Source organism: Musa acuminata, chromosome BXJ3-5 (genome assembly GCF_036884655.1).
Source record: "Musa acuminata AAA Group cultivar baxijiao chromosome BXJ3-5, Cavendish_Baxijiao_AAA, whole genome shotgun sequence".
NCBI lineage: Eukaryota > Viridiplantae > Streptophyta > Magnoliopsida > Zingiberales > Musaceae > Musa > Musa acuminata.
Window position 1 is genome coordinate 7,912,807 of NC_088353.1, and position 20,516 is coordinate 7,933,322.

General features: G+C 37.4%; 2 protein-coding genes across 2 annotated transcripts; both read right to left on the reverse strand.

Annotated features, from left to right (window-relative positions):
• Positions 1–6,991: 6,991 nt before the first annotated feature.
• Positions 6,992–11,526, reverse strand: LOC135639027 (SNF1-related protein kinase regulatory subunit beta-3-like). The gene is made up of 3 exons (XM_065152731.1): positions 11,432–11,526; positions 7,511–7,574; positions 6,992–7,434 (listed from the first exon to the last, which is right to left on the reverse strand). The coding sequence occupies exons 1-3, from the start codon at positions 11,479–11,481 to the stop codon at positions 7,123–7,125; spliced, it is 426 nt and encodes a 141-aa protein (XP_065008803.1). The 5' UTR covers positions 11,482–11,526; the 3' UTR covers positions 6,992–7,122.
• A 683-nt stretch (positions 11,527–12,209) lies between these two features.
• Positions 12,210–14,262, reverse strand: LOC135639026 (alpha carbonic anhydrase 7-like). Its single transcript, XM_065152729.1, has 7 exons — positions 13,825–14,262; positions 13,502–13,719; positions 13,308–13,414; positions 13,076–13,178; positions 12,832–12,999; positions 12,672–12,725; positions 12,210–12,572 (listed from the first exon to the last, which is right to left on the reverse strand). Exons 1-7 carry the CDS (start codon positions 13,916–13,918, stop codon positions 12,471–12,473), a joined length of 846 nt encoding a protein of 281 aa, XP_065008801.1. The 5' UTR covers positions 13,919–14,262; the 3' UTR covers positions 12,210–12,470.
• Positions 14,263–20,516: the final 6,254 nt, after the last annotated feature.

The following is a 20,516-nucleotide window of genomic DNA, read 5'->3' on the forward strand; positions in this document are numbered from 1 at the left end:
GGGGGGCGTGCTCCTCTATGATCTCTTCTGAGTTATCCATTCTGTGTCCTGGGCTTCGATGGGCTGTACTCGTCTTTCCGATATGAACAGATAGCAACCTTCTGAGTTGCAGCAACGTTGTTGGTGCATATCCCCCGGTCTTCTGGCATGAGGTTGCATGCGTTTGGTTTTTTTTTTTTTTTTTTTAATTGTATCTCATTTTGATGTTTTATTGAAAATACTGATAGTTAATATAGTATTAATATTTTAATATTTACAGGATATTAATATAATTTTTTTAAGTTCGAAATTATCCTATAATTTTATGAAGTACTATAAGATTGTAAAAATGATTTAGTGAAAAATTAATATGATTTATATTTTTATAAGATACAATTTTATTTATTTTTTTTTTTAAAAAATTATTTTATATTTATTTATATGATTATATTTTATTTATTATATATTTGATCCATATGAAAGGTTTATATAAGATTATATATATATATATATATATATATATATATATATATATATATATATATATATATATGATCATAAAATATTAAAAATATTGAATGAACTTTGAAATATAATTTTATCAAACAATATTTATCTCAATATATTTTTAAAAAATAATTTAGAATTATTATTTATCGAAGCATTTCATAACTAACTACGCATTGGATCAAATCTTTTCCATCGACTACATATTAAAAATATAAATATATTTTCTAACGCAGTGGATTGGATCGTTGCCCACTTACACTTGTTTCTCTAAATTAATGATGGCTACCTTATTCGTGCAAGCGTCGAACTTTGATTCCAAAGGGGGCAGCGAATCCACAAGTGATGTGAGCGTTGCGGATCCGCATGGGTCCCGCTGAGACGCCCAGTCGTCGCCTCGCTAACTTTGAACCTGAGAGAGAGAGAGAGAGAGAGAGAGAGAGAGAGGGCTCAACACCATTATTTGGGAGCCATGCAGGTCCCACACCCACACGTGCACTGCTGCCTATTTATATGATGTGCCCTCCCATTGAATTGAAGAGAGGGTCCCACGTCCCACCTCCATCTTTGACTTGGGAGCAAAAGCTTGCCGTCCACTTTTTACAGCGCTGCCTCCCACCCCCCATGGCCTCCCCCGCTTATGGCTTCACGCTGCCTTAGCGATGACATTACATGGCTGCCTATTCGACCTTTTCCAAGCTATGGGTACGCCTAGTACATGTGATGTGTCTCAGCATCCATTGACAAGCTATGAGAAAAACAGTGGTCGCACTACTGCAGCTATCATCACTCTCCCTTGTCCCTGCTGCTTGGGACTCTTAGCCGCCATTTAATGCATCAAAGGGTACTTTTTAATAGCTCACGTTTTAGTTACGCCCGATCCACTGTGTACATGATCCAAGCTTCTTACCATAATTTTGCTACTTATACATTAAATCAGAGTTAATACTGATCCTCGGTGTTCCTTCGAGTTATTGATTCATCATCGATATACACAATGCACGTCAAGTGTGGTTTTGTTATATATCCTGCCTGATCTAGTAAATTAAATTACATGGGACAAATAGGAGTTGCTTGTTGTTGCCTCTTCTTCTCAAGCTAGCTCACAGCTGGTATCCAGTATCCACTTTGCTCCAAGCTTGATGCGGATCACGGACATGAGACCGCTGTTTCACTATAGATGATTCCGGTTGTCTCTCTCATGTTGTGATGGCGTTTCATAGGAAGGGTAAAGATGTCCCTCCCCCCCCAGTACGAGGTTTAGCGACACCTCAATGAGCAAAATATTCTTCGCTTAATTGCTTCCACATGATGTGTTTACTCCATCAAATAATATCAACAGTGTCAACCAAGCTGGTGATCCTTTCGTGTTAATCTATCTATCTATCTTTTTTTTTCTTTGATTTCTGAAATCATTACTTACGCATCCAAATTATTAAGTGTCCCACTATTTATGCGGTCTTCCAGAAAATATCTTCAAGTACTACAAATCTGTCATATAGTTTTTCTTCCTAAATTTTACAATTTGAATTAAGTTTTTTTTTTGATGAATTATTTTTCTTGAAAGTAAAAAAAAAATGAAAGACAACAACAACATGTCGGGGGAGAAAACCTCGAAATCCAAATATCAACAACAAGCCATAACCCACAAAGGCTGATGCAAGATTTATGTGGCTTTCTACTTCTTGCTTATGTAGTAGAGTAGAGTAGAGTAGAGAGAGAAAACTATTTTTTTTTTACGACACGAGAATAAACACATAAAAGAAATGAAATATTCACTTGAATTAAGTTAAACCTAAATCTAAACTCATTTCCATATTTAACCGCTGAGAAATTGTTTTCACAATCCCCTTGCGTATATTTTCTCATGCCTTAATTTTACCGACATCTTAAGATACATATGATGTTTATAGAAAAACTAGATCTTAATCGATCGAGTATTCTTTTCATGTTTGAATATTTGTAGTTCTTCCAACAAATTTGATTCACATCATACCTCAACACATAAGAAAATGTGATCCCAATCATAGAGCGAGAATAGAACAAAATCTAAAGATAAGGTTGGCAGCTAAGAAACACTCCATCTTCTCTCTTAACTCTCATCATTTATTTGACGAGCCAAAGGAGGAATGGAATGGAAGGAAAGAGAAAGAAGAGGAGGATGGATGGATGGACCACACGCACGGGTGGCCGAAACACTCGGTGAGCTGTGAGAGGCCGTAGTAGTTTGGGCGCTCCCTTCCATGGATTCCCGCTGTCGGTGTCCCCTCCTCCCACTGCTATCAGACAAAACCCTACTGCACAACTCCTCCTGCATCCCTTCCCTTTTCTTCTTCAATCTTCTGATACTCCCAACTTGTGTTCTCATCATAAATGCAGATGCCATGGCTCGAACTTACCTCCCTCTCTCTTACCATTTATGATACCACTCACCTTTTATATATATATATATATATATATATATATATATATATATATATATATATATATGTATGAAAGGGTGAAATGAGATGGTGCTTACAAAAAAGATTTCGGACCATAATGGAGATGTCACGCATCGACCATTTCTTCATTTCGGACAACACTCATCCTGTGGAAGGAATTGATAGCTTCAACTAGAAAGAGTTACCACATTTTTTCCTTTTACCATGCATGTATGTGGCCCTACAATCGTTTCACGTACATGGGCTTTTCTTCCTTTGCACTGCATCTGACAGCACCCTTCCTATAGCTAGTGTCGTTGCATGGTCATGACTTGGTGTTTTGCAATGCTTCTTCAACAAGGTTAAAGCATTCAGAATTCCCAAAAATACTAGTTTTGAATTGGAACCCCCCCCCCAAAAAAAAACAATTCCATAGTAACAACAGTTTATTTAGTTCAATCATAGTCTGTTCACTTGTAAAATTGCTTCTGCACATGTGAACAGATCATTTGTCGGGAGAAATACCTCTTAAAGTATTGTCGTATGCTCACTTCTGTCATTAATTATTAGGATCTACTTGTTGATTTCATGTTTTTTAATCGAAGTGGATTGGAAAATAATGAAAGGTCCGGTCCAGACAAGAAAACAAACAATGTTTAATGGTGGAGTACTTCAACTTCTTGAGAGATTCATATTCCAATGGTTAATGGAGTACTTCAACCAAGAAGAGCAACTCCACGGTTTATCCTCATATCTACTCCACTTTTGTGAACGATCATTTACAGTAGTAACATGCAAATCCAATATTGGCTTGGTTGGTGGAACCCTAACTCGGTACATTGACAACACTGGATTACTGACAACATCTGGCTAATCATAAACACTTAGAATTAATTGCTTCAGAAAACAGCCAGAAACACATCCTCAAGTCCATCATTGCCATTTTACCGACTATCGGTCAATATTCATTCCGGTCCAGTTGTCCTGACAAGTGTAGCTGTTACTTCTGTACTAAATTGTACTCGCGATGAAGTTTTTGATGAGATTATGTAACCAATAATTTATGATGACAACATGTAATTAAGGAATCTGAAAATGATTGTCACATGATGAAAGCATTTGTTTATCAGTGTGATTAAGTACAGCATTATCATACCGAATTAATCTTTCTTTAGCTTTCACTTTCCGCCAAAGTCCTGCACTATGATCCACATCCATCAGATGAGTAGAACTTGAATTTGCAGAGCAACAGGAAGTACAAGATCTACATTTCCAGTAGGAATCACCCACAGTGGCAAAAGAGCCACAGCAACCCAACCCACCCACCCAGTCACCATGACCAAGAAAGTAAAGGAAAAGGTAAAGAAGAAAAGCCTACTGCCGACGACAAAAAGGATATACACATTTGACCGATCAGTAATCTTCTCTTGGACTCCACAAGTCCATATTAGATGCATGTAAACGACCATCACGTACTTCTCTCTGTCATGTTGCCATCGCCAGCTCTGTAATGATCATTTGGCTGTCAGAAATTATCGACTTAATTACCAGGATGTTCGATCTCGCAGTTTCTGTTCGTGCGACGGTATCAAGTGATGGATGAGCCGATTGTACTGGAATCAGACGTCCAGCTTGAGCATGAGCTTCACACGGCTGCGGGATGAAAGCCAAGGCATACTGATATGACAGCACCTGCATCGTGGTCGTTTGAGTTCTCCTCATCCTCTCACCGTCAGAGGGTAAAGAAACGCGTCAGATCACTCATAGCGGTATGTATGCCTCTTTCGTTCTTGCTATCTCATCCAAGCTAAGCTCGGTCGCATGGATGCATGGAATTGGGCATGGAGAGATGGCAGCTTAGAAGCTCTCATGCACACCAAGCTTAGTGAGTACCAAATCCAGGTTATTTTTCGATGGTGAACTGTTGGAGCGGTGGCTGCAAATCTGAAACCAGAATGGAGACATGAACAGTAGGCGCCAAGACAAACTCGGCATTCATTTTCCTGATGAAGAAGATGACATGAAACCGCTTCTGCGATCGGATATCGTTAAGACTCGTTCTAACATCAAACTGTAACTTTGATGTGGTGCCTTTCTTTCTTCGATCATCTCAAGAAGAACGAGTTAGTTCGGGTTTTAACATCATATTCGGTATGATTGCTCGGTACCTAACGCTCCCTACTAGTTAAATATTCTTAAAACAATGATAGTACAAGATATCTTCTCTGGACGATAGGATCCATTGTTTCTACGAAGAGAAAGCAGGAGAGAGAGAGAGAGAGAGAGAGAGAGCAAAGAATTCCAAAGGGTAGGCAGGAAAAACAAATGATAAGAAAGAAAGTAAACTAAGTTGGAAGAAGCTCGTCTTTGGAGTACCTGCTTCACATCACATGTAACTTCTCTTACTTGGTGTCCAGATGTACCAGATGTGGATCCAAATTGCCAGAGTCAGTCAAGCACACCTCTGCACAAGTAAATAACAACATAAAGAACAAAAGCAACTTGCGATATCGATGTGCACCGCATAGCCATTAGAATTAAGTTCCATGATTTATGTTCAACGAGATATACATGAGTTGTATGGCCTCGTGAGCTACATTTCCCAGAACTAAAGCTCCTCCACATATCACGCGGAATGTAGTAAGTACTACAACGTGTACATCTCTTCCATGTCCTCCTCATAAACAACTATCAGAGATCGCCGCGATCACTCCAGCAAACCAGCATCATGATGCACCGCCGGAGTATGTAGAACCGAGCCTTCTGCTCCCTCACCAGCAGCCGGCACCGGCGGCTAAACGAGGGGCACGGCAAGCCCTCCTCTGATCTCTTTGCCGTCGCCATCTCCTTCGCTTCTGAGATGGTGCGATGAAACTAGTAGGGAAGAGGAAAGGAGCTGAAAAGGAAAAGAGACGGTGGTGCTTCTTTATAACTTGTGCTTGTGGCTGCTGCTTTTGGAACATGAGAGGTCTCTCATCACACAGCAAATGACTTGAGAGCTGTGTTTCCACCATGTCAGCGATGGTGGCAGTCTTCCACGCGCGGTGATAGTAGCTGACAATGCGTGGGGTCCCAGACACACGGGTGTGGGTCTAGATGATTAAATTGGCTGTTGTGGCTGCCATCACGCATCACGTTGCTGTTGATCTAAGACAAGATATGGACTTGCTTCTTTTGTTTTTGGACAGAAAATGAACTCAGACCGATAACAAAAGTAGTCGACCACAATCTTTCTTATTGAGCAAATCTTATGGACTTCCGATAGTCAAAAGACATATTTGGATTTTCTTTCGATTCAAATGAGACTAATCGTTAAACTGAATAGAAGAAATGATTAATGATAAGGCCAACATCTTGGAAGACGAAAAAGGAGAATGTAATGAATGCACTTTGAGTCTTTTTTATCATAATTTTACCGTATATATATATATATATATATATATATATATATATATATATATATATATATATATATATATATACATAAAAAAAAAAAAGAGTCTTGACTGATAACAGCAATTAAATTCCTACGTCTTGCTGGGGTCTGACACACAAGGAGAGAAGCTCAAATTGGGAGGACATGAGAGAGCAGGACGGGTTACTATCAGATGTGGTGCAGAAGGTCAACATAATAGTGGAAGACTGTGGAATGATTCAGTTCATAGCATGTTAAGGTTGAAAATTTGTCTCACTTGGATTCCGGTCTCGATGTCCACAAAACCGATAAAGAGTACAGACCGCAGGTTTTGATTTGGGTTGGGACCAGAATAACCTCAGAAGAAGGGCTATGGACACAGTCATTTTGGGCGATCGAGAAACAACAACTACACACCTAATCTAATTTCAATTAGTACAAGTAATGTTGTTTGAGAAGAGTATTTTTATCAGACTATATGGAAATAATATGAACCAAAATCATATATGATCTCTCTGTCCTCCCTGTGGAGTTTTACCGGCCTCCTATAAATATCATAGATGGGAAATTTTAGATTACATAATAAATCACACAACTAAACTCCCATAAACCAAAATACTGACTTGAGTAAGAAGAATGCAGAGTGACCATCAAAAACCTGGCGAAATGATAAGGAGAATCAGATCCATTTATGCAGATGAGTAATTGTAGAATGGGTTTCCACTTTGTCAGTTTGGTCACAGCCACAGCAGTCAGGCTCTCATGAATATTAACCCAATCGACAAAAGAAAATGGAGTTCACCTTCTCTGGACTGGCTTGTAGAGCACAACTGTAACGTACTTTGACCGGACACGGTGGGTGATCCCTAGAGCTACAACAGATCTCGGGCCATCTTGGTTCCCTATGTAGAGGTGATTCAGGATCACATTTTGAGGCATGGAAAGACTGCTTGGATCGTCTTGGCCGTGGGGGTAGTTCAGCAAGGTATGGTGCAGATGAGGAGGAACAAGTGGAGGCTCTCGAGCTTCATCTTCATTTCCCGGTATCGGGTTGTTGTAGCTTGAATCGGGCGACCTTGGTACTTCGAAGCCTACGACACTGCCTCCTTCCTGCACTATGAGTGTTCTTTTTTACAAGGCAAATTAAGCTGGTCGAAGATTGACTGAGCTAAGAGATAGCACTTACATGATCATCTCCATCGGTGCGATCCATGATTCGGGAAAGCCGAGTGACAGCAACAGTGATATGCCTGTAACGAAACCAAAACAATATGCTTATTGAGGTAAATAATAAGTACTGATAAACTATAAGGTGGAAAAATGAAAACAAGCATCCAATTTACACCACAAATTTAATGACAATATCTGATAAGATAAGCTTTCATCTGGTTGTGACCAAATAAGTGTAATTTGATACCAGTCTGATGCAAAGCGTTACTAGATCAAATCAAGATGTTCAGCTTTTAAATGATATAAACATTTTCTATAGAAATCCAAGATCGAGAGAGATTGACACAAGAACCAGGCAAAAACAAGAAGAGAAACCAACACGTCTTTTTGACATCAGAACCACCAAAGTAAAGCTATTGTATAAGCTGTATAGTCCAAGAAGGCTGCTCTAAAGAAACAAATAAAAAATTTTGTTTCACATACAAAGTGTGACTTGTTTGCTTCTGATCAGGAAAGATTGGGTTCTACACTTATTTAAATTGTCTCATGAGTTGTTTTCACAAAATAAAATGCTACTGAAGTTAGTTAGGTAAATAATCTTCCACAACTAGTCATTACTAAATGTTCCTACAAAATGAAGTTACTAAAAAATATGTACTAAATGCACAAGGCTCCCACAAATGCTCTTGGGATGGTCAATCTTTGCAACCTTACCACCGTAAATGAAGTTACTAACAGAGTCCACAAAAATAGCTCATGCTTTTCTGCTGCTTTGGTTAACAAATTTGCTTTTGTATTTCTAAATCAGGTGGATACTTCATGGCTCTTATCCTTGAAGCTCTTGTGGATTACTTCCCTCATGAAGAAATAGTTGATTTTCTAAACTGTCTCAAAGAAATAACTAAATATTTCAAAGCATTTTATGTATATAAATGGGGAGATTATATCTCTTATATACCAGATAAAAGAACTACATATCATTTCCATAATCCACTGTAATAATAAGGAATTTCCAGTAATGACCATTTTCCTTTTGTACTAGAGGATGCCTAAAAATTCATGCATCAGGCATGATCCATAAAGTCGCAGCCTCAATTCATCAACCAATTTGTCATCGTAACAAGCTACATGCATATAGACATGATTGTATGACCATGAGAGCAATTTGGAAAATTCAGCCTAGTCTTAAGAAACTTGTATGTTCATTTGTGAAATAATCATATCCATAGTAGTCATAGACAATGGCTCCTACAGGTTCCAAGGTGTGAGAACCAGTAACAGAGAGACTATTCTATTGAACTGCCTATAAGGACTGTTTGTATGCATAAGCCTCAACAGAACAATTTAATGTTGAATATAAACAAAAAAAAGAAAGAAAGAAACCACTTATTATAAAGTGCAATCAGAAAAGAAAAAGATTTATCTAAATAAAAAAAATCATGTATGTTGCCTTCTAATCCTTGGTAGCTAAAGAACTTATCATTGTCTATCATACTACAGTCAAAAGGGTAACAGAGTGCAAGAGGCAAGAGACCATAGCCAATGGTGGGTTTGGGAAGAGTCAAACATAGCAACTAGGCTGAACCCTTTTCATAAATTATTAACATTGAACTATGATGCTTGAACCTGCTGCACTTAGTATCAAAACAACAGGATGCTACGTTAGTAAGTGGTATATTAATTGAATTCATCCAAAACCAGACCAGGAGCCTGTCGTCGATTCCAACCTATTTGCTTTGCTGGAAAAGGGGAAAAGAAAAGAGCAATGGCAGTAAGTGAACACTGCTGTCTGTCATTGACGCTCAATAATCAAAGAAAAAGAGGTGCATGTCTGGCCTGCCTCCACTTGCCCACCACCCACATACGATGCATGCAAGAGAGAGGACAGGATATACAATCCCACAACATGAATCAAAATACTGTTAGATCCAGTGCAGTGGGAATTACATTACCCCTAGGAATTCTTACATATTAACTGTCCGAAAATAAATTTAGAAAAAAAAAAGAAAAAAGAGAAGACAACATAGCAATCCAAGAGAGCAGAAAAGATTGAAAGATCTTTTTATAAGTCATCATGCAAGAAATGATTACAAAGTATCTTCTAGATATCTTAAAAGATTGTGATAAATACTTACAAAAAAATAATTTTGAAGAAGCAGTAGATACGTATTCAAGAAGGATCCCAGAAACATCATAACTTGCATATACCTGGTACAGATATAGAAAGCTACAGAGAGCATCCTTGTTACACATATTCTGCTCCAAAATATTTTCCAAGGTTATCATAGGAGAGAATTTGCTCCTCATACTCCATTTTACATTTTCAACATTTTTATTTTGATAACCTAATTCTGACTTCCTTGTAGGTAGTTCCAGTTAACTTTCCCTATCCTTATATCATAGTTCGCCTTATCAGTTCGTACCACTGTACCGACCAACCAATGGTACAGTATGTACCAATGCACCGACACACGGTATGATGGGGTGTACTGATAGATTGGTATGTACCGCCCATACCGATCTTCTATTGGACCAATACATACTGCTCGTATCGAGCGGTACACCATAGTACAGTGAACCTTGGTTTATATAACATTCATTTCACTCCACTAATAATGACTCCCATGTAATTAAGCATTTTTTAATCCATGCCCTTGTTCTCCAAACCATACATAAGAATCTACATGCATGATTTTATGTATGTTCTTATCATGTTCCATACATTTACACTATGACAATAATTCTTTTTTTATGTTTTTGTATAAATTGTTGAGCACAAGAACATTCTTTCACGGTCAACTTCTTACTGTATTTGCATGCATCCAACATATCAAGGATTGTTCAAGGTGCAAACTCCAAAGCACACCTCACTTCATACCATACATGACAACCACCACTTGCACCACTTACAGTAATAACAAGGTGCTACCATGAAACGCAAGCCAATGCCTCGTGCTGACCATATTTACAACATTATGCCATCATGATACAGGTGTGTATTTAGTGCCCAAGCTGAGGTCAATACTCTCACTCCCTAAACACTGCCTACTTGAACAATTGTGAGGTTTTCCATTATAGCAAATGGTTGAAAAAGAAAATTCATATTTCATCTCATAGGTCTAAAAGGATAAAGGAAAATGTACACAAGACAAGAAGAACATGATTCAATAAAAATAATTAGTGAAAAAGTGTGGTTAATAAATATGGCTAGTTTGAAATTTGAGATATTAAGATGAAAGCAAAATGTCATGGCTCAACATTCACAGTAAAGTACCAATTAACCAACTGCACAACAGTTACCATGAAATAAACACCATAAAAACCATTTGAACAATCAAAACGACAATAACAAAAACATCTACACGAGAATAGTCTGAGATCTCCTAGGTACACTGAATCTTTCACAGGCCAGTGAAGATTGTCCAATTTAAACAAGCACTAAGAAAGATTTTACATCAATGACAACCATATGGGATTTCAACAGTTAAATATAAAACAAAGGGAAATTGCTGCATAATGTTAAACAAACTAAAAGAGGATATTGCTGCACTGTGTTACACAAACTAAAAGAAGATTAAGAGATAGCTACACAAGTAAAGCAAGTTCAATAACAAAATAGAGAAGGCTGTCTCCAACAGGAACAATTCAGTTGTCGTTTATGAACTAAGCAACTATTAAAAAAAAAGGATATAGATAGCAGTAACTACATGTCTATAAACTATTTGTTTTGGTAGTGCCTTTTCTAAACTACGTACAATATAGATAGAAAATAAAAAAGGAACCATGGAAAGCGAAATCTCTGCTTGAATAACTACGCATGCAACGTCAAAATTTTCTATCACAAATCAGAAAGCAGAAACTCCCACATAAAAAAGAAACAACTGAAAAGAAAGCAATCGAACAAGAATAGTATGAGCGAAAACAATTTGAAAGCCACATGAACAATCTCAACGCCAGGACGCAACAGCTCCACTCTCCATTCGCCATGGAAATCTGCCCACGATCTGGAGAGACGACGGTGTAGCATCGAAGAGGAAAGCGACTTCAAAAAGGAAAGGAGGGCAGAGGTAACAAGGGAAACGGTCGATCGGAAGAAGAAGAAGAAGAAGAAGTACCAGCGCTGCGTCTCAGTCGGTGGGCGATGACGTCAGATCCTCTGTCTCTGCCGGTGGTAAGGGCTCCGGTGTCCGGCGATTTCCTCGGTAGACCACCTGTTCCTCCCTTGTTCTTCTTCCCTTTCTCCCCCTTCGATTAGGGCATGAACGGTGCAAAGGACGGAATAAGGCGAACAAAGAAATGGCCGGATCCGATCCGATAAGCGTCGTGCTTGAAGAAAACGGAACGTTGTTTCGGGGTCTAAAACGGCAAAGCCATGCTTGGTGGGGTATCACAACATAATAGACCGTGCCCCGTATCCACTGACTACGTATCAACGAGGAGGGCCAAACGAACCCAAGCAGGTCCCCCATGCTGCGAGCCAGGGTGGACAAATTGGATAGTCCGAGCCCAACTCAGCCCCTCCGATCTCACGTTTCTGGGTTGGGTTAACTTAGATTGGAATCGATGAGCATCAAGTGGACTGTATATAGTGAGTGATCTACTGGTTCTGACTCCAATTCAGTGATTTCAAGCTGATTGTATACTGTTCTTGAATCAGCGTGAATCAATGTAGAAAATGAGGCAAAGCACACAATTGCATCAGCTCTTTACAACCATTAACCTTGTAATAAGTGTGTTCCATATAATGAGTAAAAGGAAATAAGCATAAAGTCTCCAACCATAACCCCACACTCAAAATATAATATTCATGGCTCACCGGGAAATCTCATAGTGATAACCTACCTCATAAATACATACATAATACGCTGAAAACCCACCCAACCCATAATACAGTGCCTCCAAATAAGACAGACGTGAAGCAATATAACTCTGTACTATAGCTGCGATTCTATCGGGAATTATCATCAGCTGCAAATTTATGGGTGGAAGATCTCATCGTTTTTACGAAGCCGAGGTGTGTAGAATTGGATCTCGCGTCCGTTAAGTGGTTGAAGCGGCCTGGCATTTTTCTCTGCATCCTGGAAACGACGATGTAATGTGATGATGTCAGGATATTGTCCTCTCTTCTATCGAAACATACAGAAGAATTGCTTTCTTGCAGAGGAGTAAAAACTTACATCATGCACAGCCTCTCTCAGCAAACTGACTTGATCTTTTGACACGGTTCTGATCTGTGATCAACAGTGGATTCAAATATATGTTTCAGCAAAGACAATTATGAGACTGGAGAGAGGAGATTCTTGCAACTGCACTAGTGGCTTAAGGTGCAGACTTTACCTTTTCACTGATGGTCCACACCACTCCTTGGGTACAAGGTGGTGTAGTAAGAGAGCCCATGTATCTGTAGTACTTCCTACTTCCTATCTTTATGTGTCTTGGGTCCACAAACCCCACAACTCTCTCTTCTTCTTTGTTCCCAGCTATCTCTTCGATGTATTCCATCAGCTGCAAAGGAAACATAGCAGTGTTTGTGATTGACTTCCTGAGTACATCAGTAATCGTGCAGAGAAAGAAAGATCACCTCTGTTAGAAATGAATCCGGTCGGCCAATCTTGTACATGATGCCAACTACAGCTACGCGTTCGTCGGCCGATTGGTGTACCATGTGGAGCTCAAGAGCAAACCTGCGGAAAGATACCAGGAAATAGACTCAAAACTCTATGCTAAGGTCCGAATTGGGTTTTCTCGTCGTGTATCATGCAGAAAAAAGAAGGGAAGAGAAGAACAGTGATGTTGTTTGAGTAGGAGAGGACCTCTTGCCATTGATACTGTGCTCGGAGGGAGAGTGCCAGTGGGATTGTTTGAGCTCATAGTCCGTTCCATCGATGTGAATCCTTCCTGCTTCTTCCGTCCATTCCAACTGCATCAGTGTAGCACAGCAAAATGAGGGATGATGAAGTAAAGAGGATGCAAGAAGCTGTTTGCTCAAAGAATGTTCAGGAGCTACCATTATGTCATGGCCGCGGTTCTTGAGCGTCGCATTGGCAGCCCTGTAGCTCCTTCTTAGTCTCCCTAACCCGGGCAAAACCTTGACCCTCTCATGCAGCAGATCGATAGGAGACTGCATGTCGCCGTTGTTGCAGATCGCCCATTCCTCGCGAATCTCTCCCCAGCGTTGGGGGCCATTAGGACTCCCTTCCTCGTAGCTGAACTCGCTCTCGTCCTCTGCACTCAGGAACCAGAAACCAAACCCATCAGAGCTCGTTACATATAGCAGATGCAAACCTGTTCCAACATCGAACACTTGGTCGACGGAGCATCAAGTCGTACCAACTTCTTGGGATGTAGCTAAATGGCTCCGAGACAGGAGGAGGAGGACGAGGAGGCCGATGGCAGAGAACAACCCCTCGATCTTCATCGTCATTTTGCAGAGCCAATTCCTAGCTTTCTTGGGGTGAAGGGAAACAGAGTCCGCGGAACCTTTTAAAGATCTAAAACCCGAGGTCCGCAAGTCAACACAGCGTCGTCACGCGGGGAGAAGGTGAAGAACGGGGGAAACGTTTCAATGCGGCAAACGGAGTCAGGTGTTCGTCGTACGGGTCATCCGTTTCTCTTTGGACTGCTCAAATGATGGACGCAAGAGTTGAAGGCTAGCACAACTGTTGTTGACATCATTGCTTTCTTCACGCACAGAACAGAACAGAACAGAAAGGAGAGCATCGATGGATGCGCATACCATGTGAAGAAGACCTGATCAATTGTCCCAGAAGCTTCTGCTGCACCGTCTGGCCAAAAGTAGCCCTGCTATATTGTGTCGTGACGACGACTTCTCCGGCAATGAGAGAAGAAGACATCGACTATGACTTGTTGTTGGTGAGGGTTCACCTAGAAAAGAAGACAAAACTAATAATGCTAGTTTGAATTTTCATATGGTTCTAAGAAAATATATATTGTAGGAAATAACAAAATAATTGTTTTCAGCGATTGAAAATTACAAACAAGGTAGGTAGGTAGAGCTACTACTTTTCAAAGTTTGATTGCACGATATTTGAAGAATTGCATATTTTCTTTTCTTTGTGCTTTTCTCAGGTCTCCTTTGGATGTTTAACTTGGCTTCTTCTTATTTGGAATTTAAGTGGTTGGAACTTGATTGTTCAATAGACTAGATTTTTCTCTCAATTTTAATTTTTTTTTCTGATTATTAATAAAGATAAATTTTTTTAGTACAAACCATCGAGTCCATACGAGTCAATAATCTTAAAATTATATTTTTTTTATAAAAAATAATTTATTAAAACCTCGAGGATCTATAAAAGGATCGATTTAGGTCGTCGTGTAAAATACAAATATTATATAGATATCACTATTTATAACCTTTTATTTACTATTTAAAATCTTATTTTAAAATTTTTAATATTTTAAAATTATTCTTTTCTAAATGAATTTCCTCATCTTCTTTTCTTTTCTTCTCTCTTTTTTTTTCTCTTCATCTTAGTATCTTAGTATCGACTAAAGATGCACAATCTAGGTGAAAGAACACGAATTGGAACCGAGGATAATCAACAAGAATATGGATTAGAGAGCAACGATAATGAGCATTGGAGAGCATCATATAGGCAATGATCGGATGTAAGAAAGAAAAAAAAAAATCAAAATTAGAGGGGGTTATAAATAATAAAATATTATTTTATTAATTTCTTAATAGATTTTGAATAGTAAAGAGGTTGTCAAAAAGTAAAAAATGGGCTCTAAATAACAAGTTCTATATTATATTTCTCAGTTCTATGTAACCCAATTTTCACCCAATAAAATTTGGATTGATTGAAAACACAAGACTGTTTGTTACATACAGATTCTTGATTAGAATACTAATTCTTGATTTGCATAAAAATGAATTAATTTGAGTTTAAGTTAGATTCCTAATTCGAGAGTTAGGCTAAATGGTATAATGATATGAGGTAGAGTTAAAATTGAAAAGTATTTTAAATTAATTTTAAAAAGATAAAATTATGATTTTAGTAAAATTTAAAATTATTTATTTTTAATTTAAAATTTATTCTGTTATATTTTATAATGTTGATTACAATGGTGTTTTGAGAGGGTTAATTATATATTACAATGGTATAATTAGAATGAGATCTTTATGTTTAACCGATTACTTTAATGAAATATAGCTCTTTCTTAATTTTTAATTCTATAAAATTATTTTTTTAATCATATTAGATAACACAACAGTTTTAAAGTGGTTCGGTCAAAATGACCTACATCCACTTGCGAAGCTTTCTTCGAAGAGGCTCTCAACTTCCACTAGTAAATCTCTTTGTAGGGGAAGGACTAATACCCCTCTTACAACCTTTACAAGTGGTTCATACTCTTACAATTCTTTTCAATAAGATGGGAGGAGGTGAAGACTCGAGCAATTTGAAAAACTAGACTTGCTAAGATTTTGCTAAGGCTCTTTTCTCAATCTCTTGCTTCTCAAAGGTTGTATTCTCAGCTGAGAATAGAGAGGTATTTATAGGCCCCAAGAGGATTCAAATTTGGGCTTCAAAAATTTGAATTCTCTTGGGTTTTTGAGGCTGGCGGTGCCACCGTCGGACCTCTCAGGTGCTGGGCGGTGCCACCGCTCAGTCCAGCGGTGCCATCGCTCAGCTCTCGGGTTCTGGGCGGTGCCATCGCATACACTATTACAACTCACTAGTTGGGCTCCAAACTTGGCCCAAACTAGTCCGAACTCGGGCCCAATTGGCCCCTACTTGGGTTATAAGATTAACACCTAATTCTAACCCTAATTAACATACTAACTATGAATTTAAAGACATCTTCTAAGCTATTACAAAGTCCGTAAGTCAAGACTTCTTCCGACGAGATTCCGGCGAACTTCCGGCGGTCTTCCGATAAACTCTCGGAAACCATTCTACGGACTCCCGGCAAGCTCCTAGACTTCACGATTTGATCTTAGCGAGTTCCAACGAGCTTCTTCGGCAAGCTCTACGAACTTCCAATGAACTTTCCGGCGAGCTTCCGAAAAACCCTTCGGCAAGCTCCCTACTCATTCTCGGCTAGTTCCGATAGCGTTCCCGACGAACCTTCGGACTTCCATCGAACTCTTGAACTCCCAACGAATCCTTCGTGCTTGACTCCGCACTTTGTTTCGCTTTATGTCTTCATCGTTATCGTAGTTAATCCTACACATGCAAACCAAAACTCTACTCCGATCTAGACAGTTATTACAACGCGAATTGACATTCTGTTGCCCGGCACGTCATTGGTTGGCGCTTCGTCCGATTCTTTAGCGCATCGTCCTCTCTTGCGGCTTGTTGCCCAATCGGCGGTTGACCTCCGCAACCCTGATATCCTTAGCGCAATTCCGCTCTCCTTGGCCCGATGCCCGATATCCGAAGCCTTCTGTCATCCAATATCCTGACGTGATCTCCTCCGGCGCAACGTCAATTCCTCCTGCGTCAACTGTCTAATCCTGATCGAGTAGACCTGCATCACTCAAAATGCAGTTAAACATCTAAACACAATCAATTAGTTTCATCATCAAAATCCGAGATTCAACAATCTCCCCCTTTTTTATGATGACAAATAATTGATGACTAACGGAGTTAACCTTAACTCCCCAGAGTTTAACCAAACTCCCACAATCAATATGTCATTGATAGAGCACTTGGATTATCCCAAATCCAAGTAACATTCATCACATCTTATGAAAAACATTTAAACCATCATGCAAATATATAAAATATTCAATTCAATGCATAAAGTCATCAATATACTTCTCCCCCTATGTCATCAACAAAAAGAGGAAGTAGCTCTAGCTATTTTAAAAGATATGCAAGTTTTTGCATATGAAGCTAGATTTTCATCACAACATATAAACACAAAAGCATAGCAAGATTCTTAAGTTCAATCATGACAATTCAACACTTGAATTTTTATGCAAGATTGCACTTTGCTTTTCTTCGCAAGTAACAATATTTATGATGTTTGATATAGCAAATTTCTTTATTACAATGATCGAGTTAGCAAATTCTTCATTCAAGTGTGCAAGCTAGCAATAACTTTCTGCCCCTTTGCCAATGTCAAAAAAGAAGGAGAGGAACTAATGATTTAGACATTTACATCAACTTTGCATCAATCAATATTTCAATCATCATAGGATGCATACAAGATACTAATGCAAAGAAATCATTTCATGAAAGATATTAATATAAAAATTCACCAAGGATCACATGATACAATCGCAAATCATGATATCATTATGTGATACATCATGAGATGATAATTTATCATATAAATGAAAGATATCAATTGTTAAACATGATATGATAATAGTCTCAAAAATTTTAATTTGTGATACATGTGATACATTGCGATACACTAAAAAATTTAATGCGATGCTTTTAAGGATATCAATCTATTTTCAAAGCATGGCAAGAGCAATTTTGTTGCAAGTTTTCTAAGTTTTGCACTCTTTGCTTCTTTCGATAGGCAATATCTTTCTTCTCCTTTTGAGAAGTGCAAGCTTGCATGTTTTACTTCCCTAGCATGCTAGGAAGTTTACTTTCATTTTCAATACACAAGCTAGCGAAACCTTCTCCCCCTTTATCAAAGTCAAAAAGGGAGGACTCAATGGCTAAAAATTTCAATCATTCAACAAGCTAAATATGCAAAGAATTCATGAAATATATCAATAAGGATCAATTCATGAATACCAAAGATATGATTCATGGTTCATTAAAATTCTTCTTAACAAGTTCACGATCAAGATTCATATAATTCATAATAAAGCAAATTGATGTACAATCATTACTATAACTCATCATGCACAAAATGTAAAATCATCTAACATGATACAAATATTTATTTTTAAAATATTTATCACTATTTTCATGTATGATAATAAAGTATTCATGATACACATTATATGCATATATCATCATAATAAAAAACAATCGCATGCATAATTTCAAATCATAAATGTTTCAAATCATGATGGTATTAACTTGTCAAATTTTATCCTACCATTCATGATCATAACTTTTCATCAAAATAAATTAATGAATATTTCATAAATACAAGGAATTACATAAAAATCATACCATAAAATATTAGAATATGTGAATGCCAAAAGACATGATTTCTTTCTGAAAAGCCTCTTCATAAATAATCAAAGGAAAATCTTAGGAGATCAAATAATAAGAGATTTTTAAATAAAATTTTAAGTCAAGAATTTTCAAAAAGGATATTCTCTTTAATAAATCATAAAAGGAAATGTAGGAGAAAAAGATTTCAATTTATGCATAAGAACACTTATGATTCATATTGAAAATTTTCTCAAAATATAAGAGAATAAAGAGTGAGAAATCTTGATTCATAAAGGATTTCATGTTATAAGTTTCAAGAAATCAAGATTATGATTTCGATAAAAATTTATTCAAATTTAAATCATCAAAATCATTATCAAAATCCAAGAGATTCACAAAGATGATACAAATGGATTCATCAAAATCAATAAGATTGAGCAAAATAATTTTCAAGAATGTTTTCCTCTTTTCGATTGTTTCAAAACATATGATTTTGTTTTATTTATGTCAAATAAAAACATATATCATGTTTAAAACCAAGTGTAAGATTTGTTATAACAAAGATTAATAAGGCACTTTCATTATGGTAAAAATAAATAATCCATAAATCACAAGATTCATCATGCATAATTTCAAAATTTATTAAGCATGATCATTATGCATGACATAAAATCATCAAGATACACATGCATGGATTAATCCTAAGTATTATCACATATCATATAATTATCATCCCTAATGTTGCATACATCATTCAATATTTCATAACATGCATTAAACCTTACAATATACTTTTCATGATCAAATTTTTTAATTTTTCAAAAGATGCTAAAAAGAAAAACATGATATAGTTTTTGAAAAATATTTTTTTATTTTCTATTCCTATTATCTAAATTAAGCACTCATGAAAAACTTCAAGTAATTTCAAAATAATTCAAGAGAGTTGAGTTACTTACCTTGTAGTCGAAGCCCATCAAAGCCCAATTCATCGTTTCATCTTTGGAAGTTTTTGAAAGTTTTTTATTCATCCTTGGTTGCCTTCTTCTTCTTTGGCCTCTTCCTTCATTCAAGTTCATTATTTATTTTATATTTTTATTTAATAAACTTATTAAGATTTAGTGTTTGAAGTTCAAGTTCATCATTGTCCTCATCACTTGAGTCATCGCTCAAGTGGTATTCATTTGTCCGGAGTTCCAAATCCTTCCTGTTCTTTGGAAGGTGATTTTGTTCATCATGTTCATCATGTTCATCATGTGCATTGTGCACCATTTCATATGTTATCAACGAACCAATTAGTTCTTCAAGTGGAAAAATATTTAAATCTTTTGTTTCTTGTATTGCGATTATTTTAGGATCCCAACTTTTTGGAAGGGATCTTAAGATCTTGCTTACGAGATCAAAGTTCGAAAAAGATTTACCAAGAACTCTTAGATTATTGACGACATCCGTGAAACGGGTGTACATGTCGCCTATAGTCTCGTTTGGTTGCATTCGAAAAAACTCAAAATTATGCAATAAAATGTTAACTTTCGAGTCTTTGACTCTACTAGTTCCCTCGTGTATGATTTCAAGTGTTTGCCAAATATCAAAAGTCGTTTCGTACGTAGAAATCCGATTAAACTCATTTTTGTCCAAAGCGCAAAATAAGGCATTCATAGCCTTTGCGTTTAAAGAAAACATCTTCTTCTCCAAATCATTCCAATGGTTCATTGGAAGAGAAGATATTTCAAAATCATTTTCGACTATGTGACATAAATTCAAATCCAAAGAAAGTAAGAAAACTCTCATTCGAGTTTTCCAATAAGTATAGTCCGTCCCATTGAAAAATGGAGGACAAATGAGAGAGTAACTCTCTTGAAAGCCGTAAAGAGTCATTTCTATTTGGGTGTTAAACCAAAGTAGAAAACCGTGGCTCTGATACCAATTGTT